The 12,475-nt window shown below is 35.8% G+C and overlaps 6 protein-coding genes across 6 annotated transcripts; 3 read left to right on the top strand and 3 right to left on the bottom strand. All coding sequences in view use genetic code 12, as the record gives it.

Annotated features, from left to right (window-relative positions):
• Positions 1-27: 27 nt before the first annotated feature.
• Positions 28-711, bottom strand: CORT_0G03190 (hypothetical protein; the record flags this gene model as incomplete). The annotated part of the gene is made up of 1 exon (XM_003871072.1): positions 28-711. The coding sequence occupies one exon, from the start codon at positions 709-711 to the stop codon at positions 28-30; it is 684 nt and encodes a 227-aa protein (XP_003871121.1).
• A 247-nt stretch (positions 712-958) lies between these two features.
• CORT_0G03200 (hypothetical protein) lies at positions 959-4,660 on the top strand (the record flags this gene model as incomplete). Its single annotated transcript, XM_003871073.1, has 1 exon — positions 959-4,660. The coding sequence occupies one exon, from the start codon at positions 959-961 to the stop codon at positions 4,658-4,660; it is 3,702 nt and encodes a 1,233-aa protein (XP_003871122.1).
• Positions 4,661-4,761: 101 nt separating this feature from the next.
• CORT_0G03210 (Rbp1 peptidyl-prolyl cis-trans isomerase) lies at positions 4,762-5,130 on the bottom strand (the record flags this gene model as incomplete). The annotated part of the gene is made up of 1 exon (XM_003871074.1): positions 4,762-5,130. One exon carries the CDS (start codon positions 5,128-5,130, stop codon positions 4,762-4,764), a length of 369 nt encoding a protein of 122 aa, XP_003871123.1.
• Positions 5,131-5,986: 856 nt separating this feature from the next.
• CORT_0G03220 (hypothetical protein) lies at positions 5,987-8,146 on the top strand (the record flags this gene model as incomplete). The annotated part of the gene is made up of 1 exon (XM_003871075.1): positions 5,987-8,146. The coding sequence occupies one exon, from the start codon at positions 5,987-5,989 to the stop codon at positions 8,144-8,146; it is 2,160 nt and encodes a 719-aa protein (XP_003871124.1).
• Positions 8,147-8,516: 370 nt separating this feature from the next.
• Positions 8,517-10,322, top strand: CORT_0G03230 (Tom70 protein; the record flags this gene model as incomplete). Its single annotated transcript, XM_003871076.1, has 1 exon — positions 8,517-10,322. The coding sequence occupies one exon, from the start codon at positions 8,517-8,519 to the stop codon at positions 10,320-10,322; it is 1,806 nt and encodes a 601-aa protein (XP_003871125.1).
• Positions 10,323-10,698: 376 nt separating this feature from the next.
• Positions 10,699-11,277, bottom strand: CORT_0G03240 (hypothetical protein; the record flags this gene model as incomplete). The annotated part of the gene is made up of 1 exon (XM_003871077.1): positions 10,699-11,277. One exon carries the CDS (start codon positions 11,275-11,277, stop codon positions 10,699-10,701), a length of 579 nt encoding a protein of 192 aa, XP_003871126.1.
• Positions 11,278-12,475: the final 1,198 nt, after the last annotated feature.

Consider the following 12,475-nt stretch of genomic DNA (forward strand, 5'->3'; position numbering starts at 1 on the left):
TTCAATATTTCTTCTGTATGTTTCCTTCTACTTACAACTACTCAACATTTGCAGAATAACACTCAACAACTGATCATTTTCACAAGCAGCAGCAACACGTTCTTTATCATTCAATTGTTTATTCACCTGCAGTTCCAGTTGATGAGTACCTTCCTTTATCACAATCTTGATTCTAAATCTTGCTGGTAAACTACGTTCCAAACGTACACGAATTCCCAAACCGATTAACGTAGCTAATGAACAGTGCGTTATAGTAGGTGTGATTTTGATTGTGATTGTTGAAATTTGAGAGCGAGTGGGTGCGTGGGAAATCGAAATGTCTTGGAGATTGACTACTGCTAGTTGTGCTAAGGTAAGTGGGTGTTCTGGGTCGGATATTGTTGATATGAGATCAAAGATTTCTTGTTCGTCTATTGGATCTGCTTCATTTTCATCTTTATCAGCGTTGGGGTTGGCAGGGGCTTCTTCTTTAGTGTCTTCCATTTCTTCATCTGATGACGGGTTAGTGCTTAGTGATGAAGACGAAAGTGACTCTTCAAGTGATGATACATCGTCTCCTACATCGGGTAAATTGAGTAGTGAAAGTGATGTAATTTCTGAAATAAGTTTTGCATTCTTGGACTCATTTGAGAAATCATCTAGCGTGTTTAGTCTCGTGGGTAGATTATTGACGTCGATTATTGTTGGGTTTGCATTTATTGGATCACTCATTTTGGGATGTAGGGAGCTGCCTTGTTGTATATTATAAGTATATGATGGTAAGAAGCTCCAAGTTGATGAATGGTGAATGATGAATGATTAATGATTAACCAAGATGAATTAGAAAAAAGAAATCAATGTCATGAATATTTAAATGTCATGTTTCTTCATTCACGACACTGATCAAATCAATCATTTTATTCAATGAATACCAACAACAACAAGCCACCAACATCGTATAATCCATACATTTCCTCAAATGGAGAACTACAACCAATTCTTACTTCAACAGTTGAACCCGTTCTTACGAATACATATTGATCCCACAATCATCAACACCAATGAGGTTAAGACACTACTAACTCAATTTGAATTATACAATGTCAAGAATAAAGTATGGGATAATGGTGCTATACGAAATCGATTAACTACTCCAAAATACATAATTAATGTAGACCATGAAGATAACATTGACGTGCCCAAGAGGGACAAGTTACCGAATCAACATTCAGCAATATCACCTTTTAATAAAGAGTCACTTATCTTCCCCAACGGAATATTAACTCATCAATGGTTCGAAAAATACATTACCAAACTTCCATTTGGATTGATTTATGTTTGCGAGTTGGGTTCCGCGGCAAATGATGTAGAGCTTGTTATCAATATGAAGAAGTTGAAGTTGAAATTGGAAGAAATTGATTGTAAATTGATTTTGTTATTGATCACGCCACAATCAATAGATGAGGAACGAATGAATATGTTTAGAGCAGAGTTAAATTTTCCCAAACCACAGTTTTTATTCAATTTGTCTAAACTGTCTTTATCGGTACAACTGGATTGTGAAGTGCTTGTGAGTAAGATCTTGTCAAGTTTGACAAAGACATCCCATGATTATTATGCCAATTTGGAATACAAATTGAAACAACGATACAAGAAAATCTATGATATACCACCAACTGATGACATTGATACTTCGATTGAACTCACACCTAAATTCCTAGAGATTCGAAACATGATTAAACAAGCAATGATTTTACAATTTATGAACCCATCCAACCTAGAACCGGGAATTAAGCTATTAGAAATTGCCTACCAGGATTTAATCTCATTACTAGATGGAATATACGCGGTAAACTTACTGGATCATGACAATACCATAATTGGTCAGCTCATGACGTTGGTGGATATAATTGCATTCCATATAGTTCGGGGGTATTTCACAATTGAAGAACCAATAAAATCATTACGTAAACACAAGACACATATAATCAATGTTGTTGAAGTATTGCAACGAGATCATGATTGGATTTCGGTCCAATACGAATGGTTGGCGCAATTGATGAAATTGATACCTTATTCAATTATAACGAATTTAAATACGACGGCAGTTTTACAAATGAAGGCTAAACTGAAGAGTGCTAACACTCTGGCCATGATGAGTCATTTTGGTGGGATACATACTCCTGAATTTGATTTGATTACTAATCCTGGTCTTGTGCTAGTAAAGGCGTATGAAATGAATAGTGATACGAAGAAAAGAATTGAGTTATTACAAAGTGCAATTGAGACTTTAGAGACGAATCAACTGAATGCATTACATAAATCACTGGTTTCGGGACAAGATAATCTCGATTCGCTATTATCGTATCTTACATGGCTTATTGGGGAGGAATATTTCTCAAATGGAGATTTCAAACAAGCTTCTGATTATTTTGAAATGGCTTATAGTTCATTAGGACTGGCTAAATGGACAAATATAAGCTATTTCCTTTTGGAGAAGTTGTTGCAATGTTATACGAGATTGAGGGTCAAGAAACTGGAATTGAATACGATATTGAAATTGAGTACGATTCCAAAACAGTATATTCAGAATAAGTTGGCGCATTCAAGTACTAATATGTTTGAGTTTGATAATGGATCTGATGCTATGGAATTGGACATTTTAGATTCTAAATTGCATGAGATATTTCTTGTTGATGTTTTATTAATTAATGATAAACTTTGTCATGACACTACGGTTAATGATGATGTATTGATTCAAATTGATTTGAAATCAAAATTGAATTTGAAGATGATGAAACTCCTACTCTCTGAACTGACTGAGATTAAAGTATCACTTAATCAAATTGATGTGTCATTTACGAGAATCGATGATAAGCTAAATACTACATCACCGGGATTAAAGCATATTTCAATTACAAATGATGCAACAAAGCATCGAACCAATGCCAACCTGATAATATCAAATGGACAGGAGTTGAACACGACATTTGTTGATTCTGCAAATTTAGCAATTGACTCATCTAATTCACTATTGACTATTCAACAAGTACAAAAAGTGACCAGTGCTGGGCATTTTCAAATTGACGTAATTAAACTACAAATCACTATTGAATTGAAACACAAGAACAAAGTAATTCGATTGAATAAAATTGAATTACATCAATCATTTCCTCACGCCCTTATTCAACGACGTAAAGTGAAATTAGCCAATGGTACATCAAAACCAATTCGATTAGGAAACGATGGAACATCATCAACAGCAACAGTATCAACAGCACATCAGTTGATTGTCACTCCACCAAAACCGGATTTTTCAATTGCATTGAGTAAAGAGATTGATTGTTATATCGTTGGTGAGAGATTATCCATCCCCATGAAATGTGAGTTCAAGAACAAAGGTATTTTCCATAGAGCTCATTTGATGGCTAATGTGAAACATGGAGATGTTGTGGTTACTTGGGATAAATTGAAAGATGAAGAGCCGATTGAATTAAAAGTAGGTGCCAATGCAGAAGAGGTGGAGGAGAAACATGAGCATGTGTTGCATGTGTATGCGAGAAATTGGTCCGGTGATGTTATGAATATTGAAGTTTCCTTAGCCGTGGTTTATAATGAAGTAGAAGGAGAAGGAGATGAATCAAGTGATGACAAGGGAAAGGAAAATAGGGACGTTGGTGTGGATGGCGGTGATGCTTCAGTTGTATATAAAGTGTTTGAGTTACAGTTACCCGTTGTTCCAGAACCTTTCCAGTATCATTATTCCATTAGCCCCTATTTGGATGAAAAATGTCTTACCCAAAACGAAGAGGGTAGTACGACCAAGGAGGTTGAAGAGGAAGACACAGCTCTCAAAAACAAGCCTGATTTTCCTTTGCTGTTAAGACAATGGAGAGGTAAATTGAGGCTTGTTGATCAATACGCACTGAAATTTGGATCCACTACAAGTGATTCACGGGAAAAACTACTCAATTCACTACAAATTATTGATGTCAACTTTGATATTATTTCAGGTCTACCTGACTTGTTATTAAATCTAGTGAGTAAGGAAGGTGAGTATGATCAATTGTTTACTACACAACTTCCACCACTGGGTAAAATATATCGAAATGCACAAATTATTACGTCAATGGTTGTGAAATGGAAACGTCCTGATGAAAAGAAAGACAGTGGTGGTGATGGTGATGGTGATCATGATGATCATGAGGTGATTAATGAATTTAGCATATCGGAATGGAAAGTGCAAGTTCCTTTAGTTGATCCACGCGTGTTGCTCTATATCAAAGAGAAACTGACTAGTGGTAAAGATGATGGCGATTATTTCACGTTTTATTATGTGATTGAGAATCCTAGTATTCATTCATTGACTTTTGTTTCTGAATTGACTAATTTTGATAAATTATGGCAACTTGATACATCTGCAGATGGAAATGGTGAAGATGAAGACAATGATATGCAAAAGTATCTCAGTTCGAAACCGTTTACGGTGGACCCTAATTATCGAAAAATTATTCAATTTCAACTAAAAAAAGTGGAACAGCATTTGGGTTCAGACAGTGCTAGTGTTGCTGTTAAATTACCTACTTTCAAATTATTTGATATAAATTACAAGGTGTATTTGTATGTGGTTCCAACTCAGTCTAACGTTAAATTAAAAGATGGAAACTTATACCTATTATAGTACATTATAGAAAATAAACCAATGCATTCAAAATCAGCAAATATATTTAATACTTCTAAAATTAGTACTCATATCTACCTTCTAACTACCACTAAGTAAATTTATTGATCATTAACCTTCAACAATTCAACTTCAAAAACCAAAGTCGAATTAGCCGGAATCAAACCGGGAAATCCCCTAGATCCATAACCAATTTCCGGTGGGATAGTCAACAATGCCTTGGTTCCCTTTGAAATTTTTGGAATACCACCTTTTCCAAAGTTATTAGTTAATGCAATATCCCAACCTTTAATAACTTGACCAACTCCAACGGTACAAGTGAATGGCTTACCTCTTTTTCTTGAAGAATCGAATTCTTTACCATTGGTTAATTTTCCATCGTAGTGGATAGTTACTAAATCTCCCTTTTGAGCAAATGTTTTGTTGTCTCCTTCTTGTAAGATTTCTACTTGGGGTAATGTTTCTGACATGGTTGAGATTTGGATACTGTTCTACTAGTGACTAGTTAATCAATTGAGTCTTATGTGTATCTTTTATAGAAGAACTACGTAAGCTTCTTTGGGTTTTTGTTATGCCCTCTCTTCCATCTTCCAATTGTTCAGGTGTGATTTTTGCTTTTGTGTTTGTAAGGACAATTGTTGAGCATCAGTACACGACCGGCAGTGAGAGCTACCAATCTTAATGCTACCAACTGCGCATTTTTGGTTAAGAAGAAAAAAATGCAAGTAACAGCCACACCTTTTATAACTTAAATGAAGGCTATGTCCATATACACTACATCTTTCACTCAAGTGACAAAACAAATGATCTTTCGCTAATCAAAGTAGTTTTATACCGAAACATCTCTTTATTTCTCTCATCTGGTAACAATTACAAAGTGTTAGGGGTTTTCCTACATAATAATCAACTCATTGTAGATATTATAACAATCCCCCCATTGTATAATTCCATTGAAAAAATCACCCAACCCTATTTCAAATTAATACACCCATCTTCTTGCAACTTTACGATAACTATTTTACCTTCCCGTATTTTAATGTTTAGTCAAGCTACTTACTATCATTCTGTATATTCTTTCTTGTAATATAAACCGTAGTTGCTTCATACTAAAAAATAAAACAACCCTCACCCAATTTTTGTATTTCTAGAAAAGCAACAAAACCCTTGAAACGGACTTAACAAGGAGTTTAACCAGCAATATCATTTTATAATTTATATCTACACTTCGTCCACCCAACCCCCGGTTTTCTTCAATCATCAAGAGTTCATACTAGTACGTCACAATATACATTCTCATTACTTGTCTAACCCCCCAAACCACTAAGGATGTCTGACGTCAAGGTTGAAATTGATCGTTCATCCACTGATGGTACATTCACCAATCATGATATCATTAGAGGTAAAGTAACCTTAGTTGTAACTAAAGCTATAACTTTAAACTGGATTCAAGTTAAACTAGAAGGTATATCATCAACCCAACTAAACATACCACGGCAACAGAGTAATGGTAAACGAGATAAAGATCGTAAAGATAAGATTATACGAGATCAACACAAGGTACTTTATGATACTCAAATTGTATTTCCACCAGATAATGTACGACAAGTGTCTCAAGCTAAAGATTTTACCTTGGCTCCTGGTAATTACTCATATGCTTTTGAGTTTAAGATTCCCTTGAATAATTCGTGTGTTAAGATGGGAGGTATAACTAATAAAGTTTCATTAAATTTGAAGTCGTTTGATGTTATGATAAACAATGGGAATTTCAATACTACTTTTGTCAAGAATAAAGCTCAGCAAATGGCTAATGAACATGGATTTCCTGGGGGAGGAGGTGCTAACGGTGGAGGTGGAGGTGGAGGTGGGGGAGGCAATGGCAAAAGAAAAGGATCATTTACACCACCCCCACCAAAACAAAGTTATCACATCACCTCTCAACTACCACCATCGTTATCAGGAATTGGTGAATTTGCTAATGTAAAGTACTTTATCAAAGTTACTTGCAAGAGATCGTCCTTTTTAAAATCCAACTTACGAGCTTATGATCCTTTTATTTTTCTACCCTTGGATTTAGACGTTCAAAATCGTCCATTACTTGGTAACCAACAATTTGAATTAGAATATAAAGAAGCTTTTGTGAGGAAAGAATTGACATTTAGAAATAGAATACCGGAAATTGTTGCGGTGAAAGTCACGGCTAGTCCTCAGAAAACATCTGAAAAGAAGGCATTGCCTGCTGTACCTCCACCCCCACCACAACAGCAACTACAACTGCATCAGCCGCCACCAAAGAAGCAAGGGTTTATGCTGAGATTATTTGGTGGTGCTGATTCTGCGTCCTCATCCAGCTCAAACGTTATCCCAAATTACCCAAAGCGAATCCAACAACAACAATCAAGAAGTAGGAATAATGTCCCTGAAATTAAATCTAAAGATGTTCCATTTTCATTTGAAATTAGATTTAGGTACCCGGCATTTCTTATACCTACAAAACCACCTTCTTTTAAACTATACCTAATATCTAATCTCAATCCATCAAGGTATACATTAGCAGAATATGGAAGACCCGATGAATCCAATGGATTGGGTATCATTTACTTGCAAAAACTTACGGTCAAACTTACTTCAATAACCCTTGTTTCTGTTGTCGAAAATGATGGTGCCTCAAATGAATATCATTTAGGTCAACATGAAGAAATCATGACTGTTTGTAACAATACCTATCAAAACTTGAAATTTGATTTAATGCATGGGCGAGTCAACCCCAATGCGTCCAACTCATCTACTTCGCCACAATCTTCTACTAATTTACATGCACCTGGTGGTTCAGTTTATGAAATTGAAATACCTCGCAAATATTTCGACAATTGCATTTTGCCTGATCATTTATCCCCCAGTTTTAAAACATGTAATATCACTAGAAAATATGTCCTTAGTGTCGTTGGTGGATTTTCATGTGAACAAATTCATGATTTTAGAGATAAACAAGAATGTAGTAAAAAGATAAAATATGTTGATTTAACATGTGATAATATTAAAGTACTTAGTGGATTGAATATGACTAGTACTTTACAGTCAAATGCTTCGAGGTCATCAATTCCTTTGAATAATAATGGTGGAATAACTCAAAGTCATTCTGCTCTGAAGTTGCCAACACCTACTCCACCACCAGTAGGACCACCTTCATTACCGCCAAAGAATTCTGAAAGACTGTATTCACATTCTTCCGTGACTCCATCGAGTAATGGACACACAAGTAGTTATAGTTCAGCTGGTAATGGTGGAATGCCTACTCTTGGTGTTGGTGGTAGTTCCCCAAATGATGGTGGGGTTGATGATAGTGGAGCATTGGCAGCAGCTACCGCAGCTATGCTCCCTACTTATGAAGATGTGGTTTTAGAAAGTTCGTATCAAGATGATAGTGAACATCAACGAGCAAGGAGAAGGTATCATCAACACGAGCAATACTATTCTAATCCGGAGTAGTAATAAGGTGGCGTTAAAGTGTATAGTGATGTATAGTTTACTTCTTCTTTTCCTTTTAGATTTTACAGATCAGTTGATTATGATGTAAGATCTATCTCTCTCTACTCTCGGGGGTATATATTTGATAATAACCCGGATATAAGATTGGTAGCATAAGTCGTGTAATTGTAGTCAAATACAGATCAAATTATGACCAACGTACACTACCTTTTTTTTCTTCTTCACCACTCACACTCACATACTCTTTCTCGCTCTCTGTCACTCTGAAAAATTTACAACCCAAAAATGTCAAGTGAGAGTTCAAAAAGTGTTGCCATTCAGACAAACGACTCATTTACAACCGCACATCACCAAGTAGATCACCTAAAGGATGTCTGACAACTTCTTTATTAAGAATAAAACAGCAATTATAGTCACTGCATTGGCAGTAAGTTCAGCTGTTGGTGCTTATTGGTTTTACAACCAACTGCAAGCAACATCATCATCATCTGGTTCAAAAGACCTTGGTAGTGACAGTACCACTACTGGCTCATCATCAAGTAAGAAGAACAAAAAGAAGAAGAAGAGCAAGAACTCATCTTCACCAGATCCAGAGACCCCTTCATCCGGTAACAACCATAAAAAATCACCAAAATATCCAGTAAATTCTCAAGGATTGCCTGAAATCACGTCAGATGTTGTCAACAGGTTATCAGAACAAGAAAAGGAAGAATGGGCTGTTCAATTGAAAGAAGATGGAAATACTGAATTCAAAAATAAACAATATGAGGCTGCTATCGCATACTATACTGCTGCTTTACAATTGAAAGAAGATCCAATCTATTACTCCAACAGATCTGCATGTTATGCTGCTCTAGAAGACCATGAAAACGTCATTAAAGATACCACTGCAGCAATCAAATTGAAGCCAGATTATACCAAATGTATTTTGAGAAGAGCCACTTCTTACGAAATTTTGGAAAGATATGAAGATGCCATGTTTGATTTGACTGCATTAACTATTTATGGTGGTTTCTCCAACAAATCGGTTGAACAAATTTTGGAAAGAGTGTTGAGAAAACATTCAATTAAAATTGTTGATCAGAAGGAGAAGGTTTTAGCATTGCCTTCAGCTGCTACAATCGGATCCTTCTTTGGTGCTTTTGCTGATGAATCTCAATTGACTGATGTTGATGAAAATAGTCAAGGTGGAGGTAAATTTTTGTATGATGCTTTTGCCAAAATTAAGGGGAATGCCAGAGATGGGTATGAAGAAGCTGATACTTTGATTAACCAAGCTGTTTCAGCATTGGAAGAAGACGCATCTAAAAAGGACACTTATGCCATCGCATTGGAGTATGCTTCGGCATTCCAATTTTTGAAAAATGACCCAACCACTGCTGCTGATTTGATCAACAAGTCCTTATCAATCCAACCAAGACCAAGGGCTTATGTGTTTAGAGCATTGATCAATGCTGATAAATCATCTTATGATGAAGCGTTGAAAGATTTCAAGTTAGCGGAAAAATTGGACCCAAACTCTCCTGATATTTACTACCATTTGGGTCAATTACATTACCTTACTGGTGATTTAACGAATGCCGAAGTCAATTTCAAAAAGGCCAAATCTTTGAACCCCGATAATGTTTATGCGTATATTCAATTGGCTTGTATTGCATACAAGAATGGTCAACAAGATGATGCCAATGAGAAATTCACTGAAGCTAAATTGAAATTCCCAACTAGTCCAGAAATCCCCAACTATTATGGTGAGATCTTGGCTGATAAAGGTGATGTTGACAGTGCATTAAGACAATTTGATATTTCAGCTAGATTACAGGAAAAATTGGATAGATTTAGTGTTGGTGCTTTACCATTAATCAACAAAGCCACTGTCATCTCAAGGGAAAGTTTGGAAAGAATTGATGACGCTGAATCCTTATTGACAAAAGCTTGTGAATTGGATCCTAAATCGGAATTGGCCAGAATTTCATTAGCGCAAATTAAATTACAGAAAGATGAAGTTGATGATGCAATTACTCTCTTTGAAGAAAGTTGTGACTTGGCTAGATCAATCGAAGAGAAAATTCAAGCTATTTCATTTGCCGAAGCTACTAAAATGCAAAAGAGAATTAAAAATGATCCTATTTTGACTGCAAAGATTGCTGAGTTGATGAGACAAGGTGGTGCTTTGTAAGGGGGTAAAAGAGTGAGTCCGCTTTTGTTACTGCTAGTGGTGTGTAGATTTCATCTATTTTGTAAATATTAATTTTCAAGAGTGTATTGATAAAAGACTCTTTTTGAAGACGATGTAGAGGTGAATTTAGTTTTTAGTGTGTGGTCACACTAATTTATCTCTACTCTTTATACAACTCAAAACAGCACAATAATCAAATATCTAAGCTATGCAGCTTTTGCTGCTCGGTACTTATATCCAAATATATCAGCAAGACTTTGAGTTTTCGATGCTGGTCAGATGCAACCTCAATTGTATGTTTTTTGGATTCCATATACTGCTTGACAGACAAGTTTCGGATCAAAGGATACTAGTTTTCCCGAAATGTTCGAAAGTTTCAGTCTTTGTTCCTCATCTTGATGTAAGTTGTAGTAGCTACATGTATATCAAAAAATGCAGAAGGATACGAAAAGGATACGACTTCATGAGATGTATTACTGTATTTCAACATCAAAAAACCCATAGACATATAAATGAGAACCCTTTCTAGCTGTCCATGCAGCACAAAACGAAGGAACCCCACATATTTGATTACAAGATCTTTGACCATGGTGTAGTTGAATATGATATATTCTCTATGATACTTAATGCTTAAATTCTGTTCATCTCCAAAATTGATAAAAATTTTACAAAAGAACTTTGCACTCAATTGGTCCCAGTAGGTCAATATGTGGGTAAAGTTACCTATGTCAATGCCTTTTGAAGTTTCTGGAATACTCACAATTCGTAATCTGTCTCTGTTTTTTCCATGCCGCTTAAAAGCACCAATTCCACTCTCAGCCAATATTCTAAAGCATCGTTTTTGAGGCATCAAATTGAGCCAAGGAAGTAGTATACGGTGGGGTAGATCAACTAGGTGTTTTTCAATGGGAAGTACTCTTGCAAGTATATCAATTGGCAAGTCGGAAAGCGGCATTGGATATCGAACTGTAGCTTTATTGTATGATCAATTTAAAAACAGTATTTTAACTTGGTTTGAACGCACTTAGTTAGGAAAGCGGAACACACAAGCAGTAAGGAGTATGTTACACAAAAGTACATAGTTATGATTGAGGAACATTGAGATAGTTCCAATGGTTGTTCTCAGTTGCTTCAATTGGGATAATATTAATCCAGGAATTTACTCAGGCTCAATTATTGGTCTCTGTCTTGCAGTCATACTACAACATGTACTTTTTCTATAGGTGGGTTTATGTGTTACATACTCGAAGCTATCCTTAAAACAATCTGACGAAATACACATTCATTCGCTTGAACTTCAATTGACTATCGTTCAATATGTACAAGTACCTAGTCTGAAGCTTCTGTTTTGGCTTTAAAACTGCAAAACCTTGCTCTTTAGTCTCCTCTTGTGTGCCTGCTTTCTAGTAGAATCACCCTACAATTGACTTAAATCAATCAATAATATATTCGTCATCCTTGTGTATGGTTTCAGATTCTCGGTAATTCAATTTTTTACTCTAAAGCAACTACGTATATACGACCTTGCAGTTCAATTTTAATTGTTAAGAAGGCCACTTGTTTCAATGTTTGCATAAATGACGACAAGGTACAATCTGTAGAGAAAAACAACTCAAATATTTTCTATTTCAAAACAACGCAACCTACTCAAATTCATCCTTCCAAAGTTGTCAAGGTGTATGTGCTACAGATTGGCCGATAACGCATAGCAATATTGATATTCCCTGGTGGTGTTCATTCTTCAACCTTTGCCAAATAAACTGATAACATACTCTATTACGTTAAAAAAGAGCACTAGCATAAAAGCTCATTCCAAATAGAATGTGTCGTAAAGCTTGTGGGAGAAGGTTATTTGACAAAATACTAGAGAAAGAACACATCTTCAACTATAATCGCTATTTCACTACTATTAAGAATATGACTGTGAACCTTAACCTGCAGGATCCCTCGCAAAGTTTTACAGGTGGTGGATAGGAGGGATAAATTACAAAACTTTGCAAAAAATCTATAATTTTTGCAACAACAAATTTTGACCACAAACTCACCTAGATAAACTTCACAACAACGTATGGTAGCTGTACCAATATCACCATCGGTAGCGTAAAGAGGTACTGCCAAAACTACGGCCCGACTACCACGTGTTGCATTGGCAA

This window comes from Candida orthopsilosis (assembly GCF_000315875.1).
Source record: "Candida orthopsilosis Co 90-125, chromosome 7 draft sequence".
NCBI lineage: Eukaryota > Fungi > Ascomycota > Pichiomycetes > Serinales > Debaryomycetaceae > Lodderomyces > Lodderomyces orthopsilosis.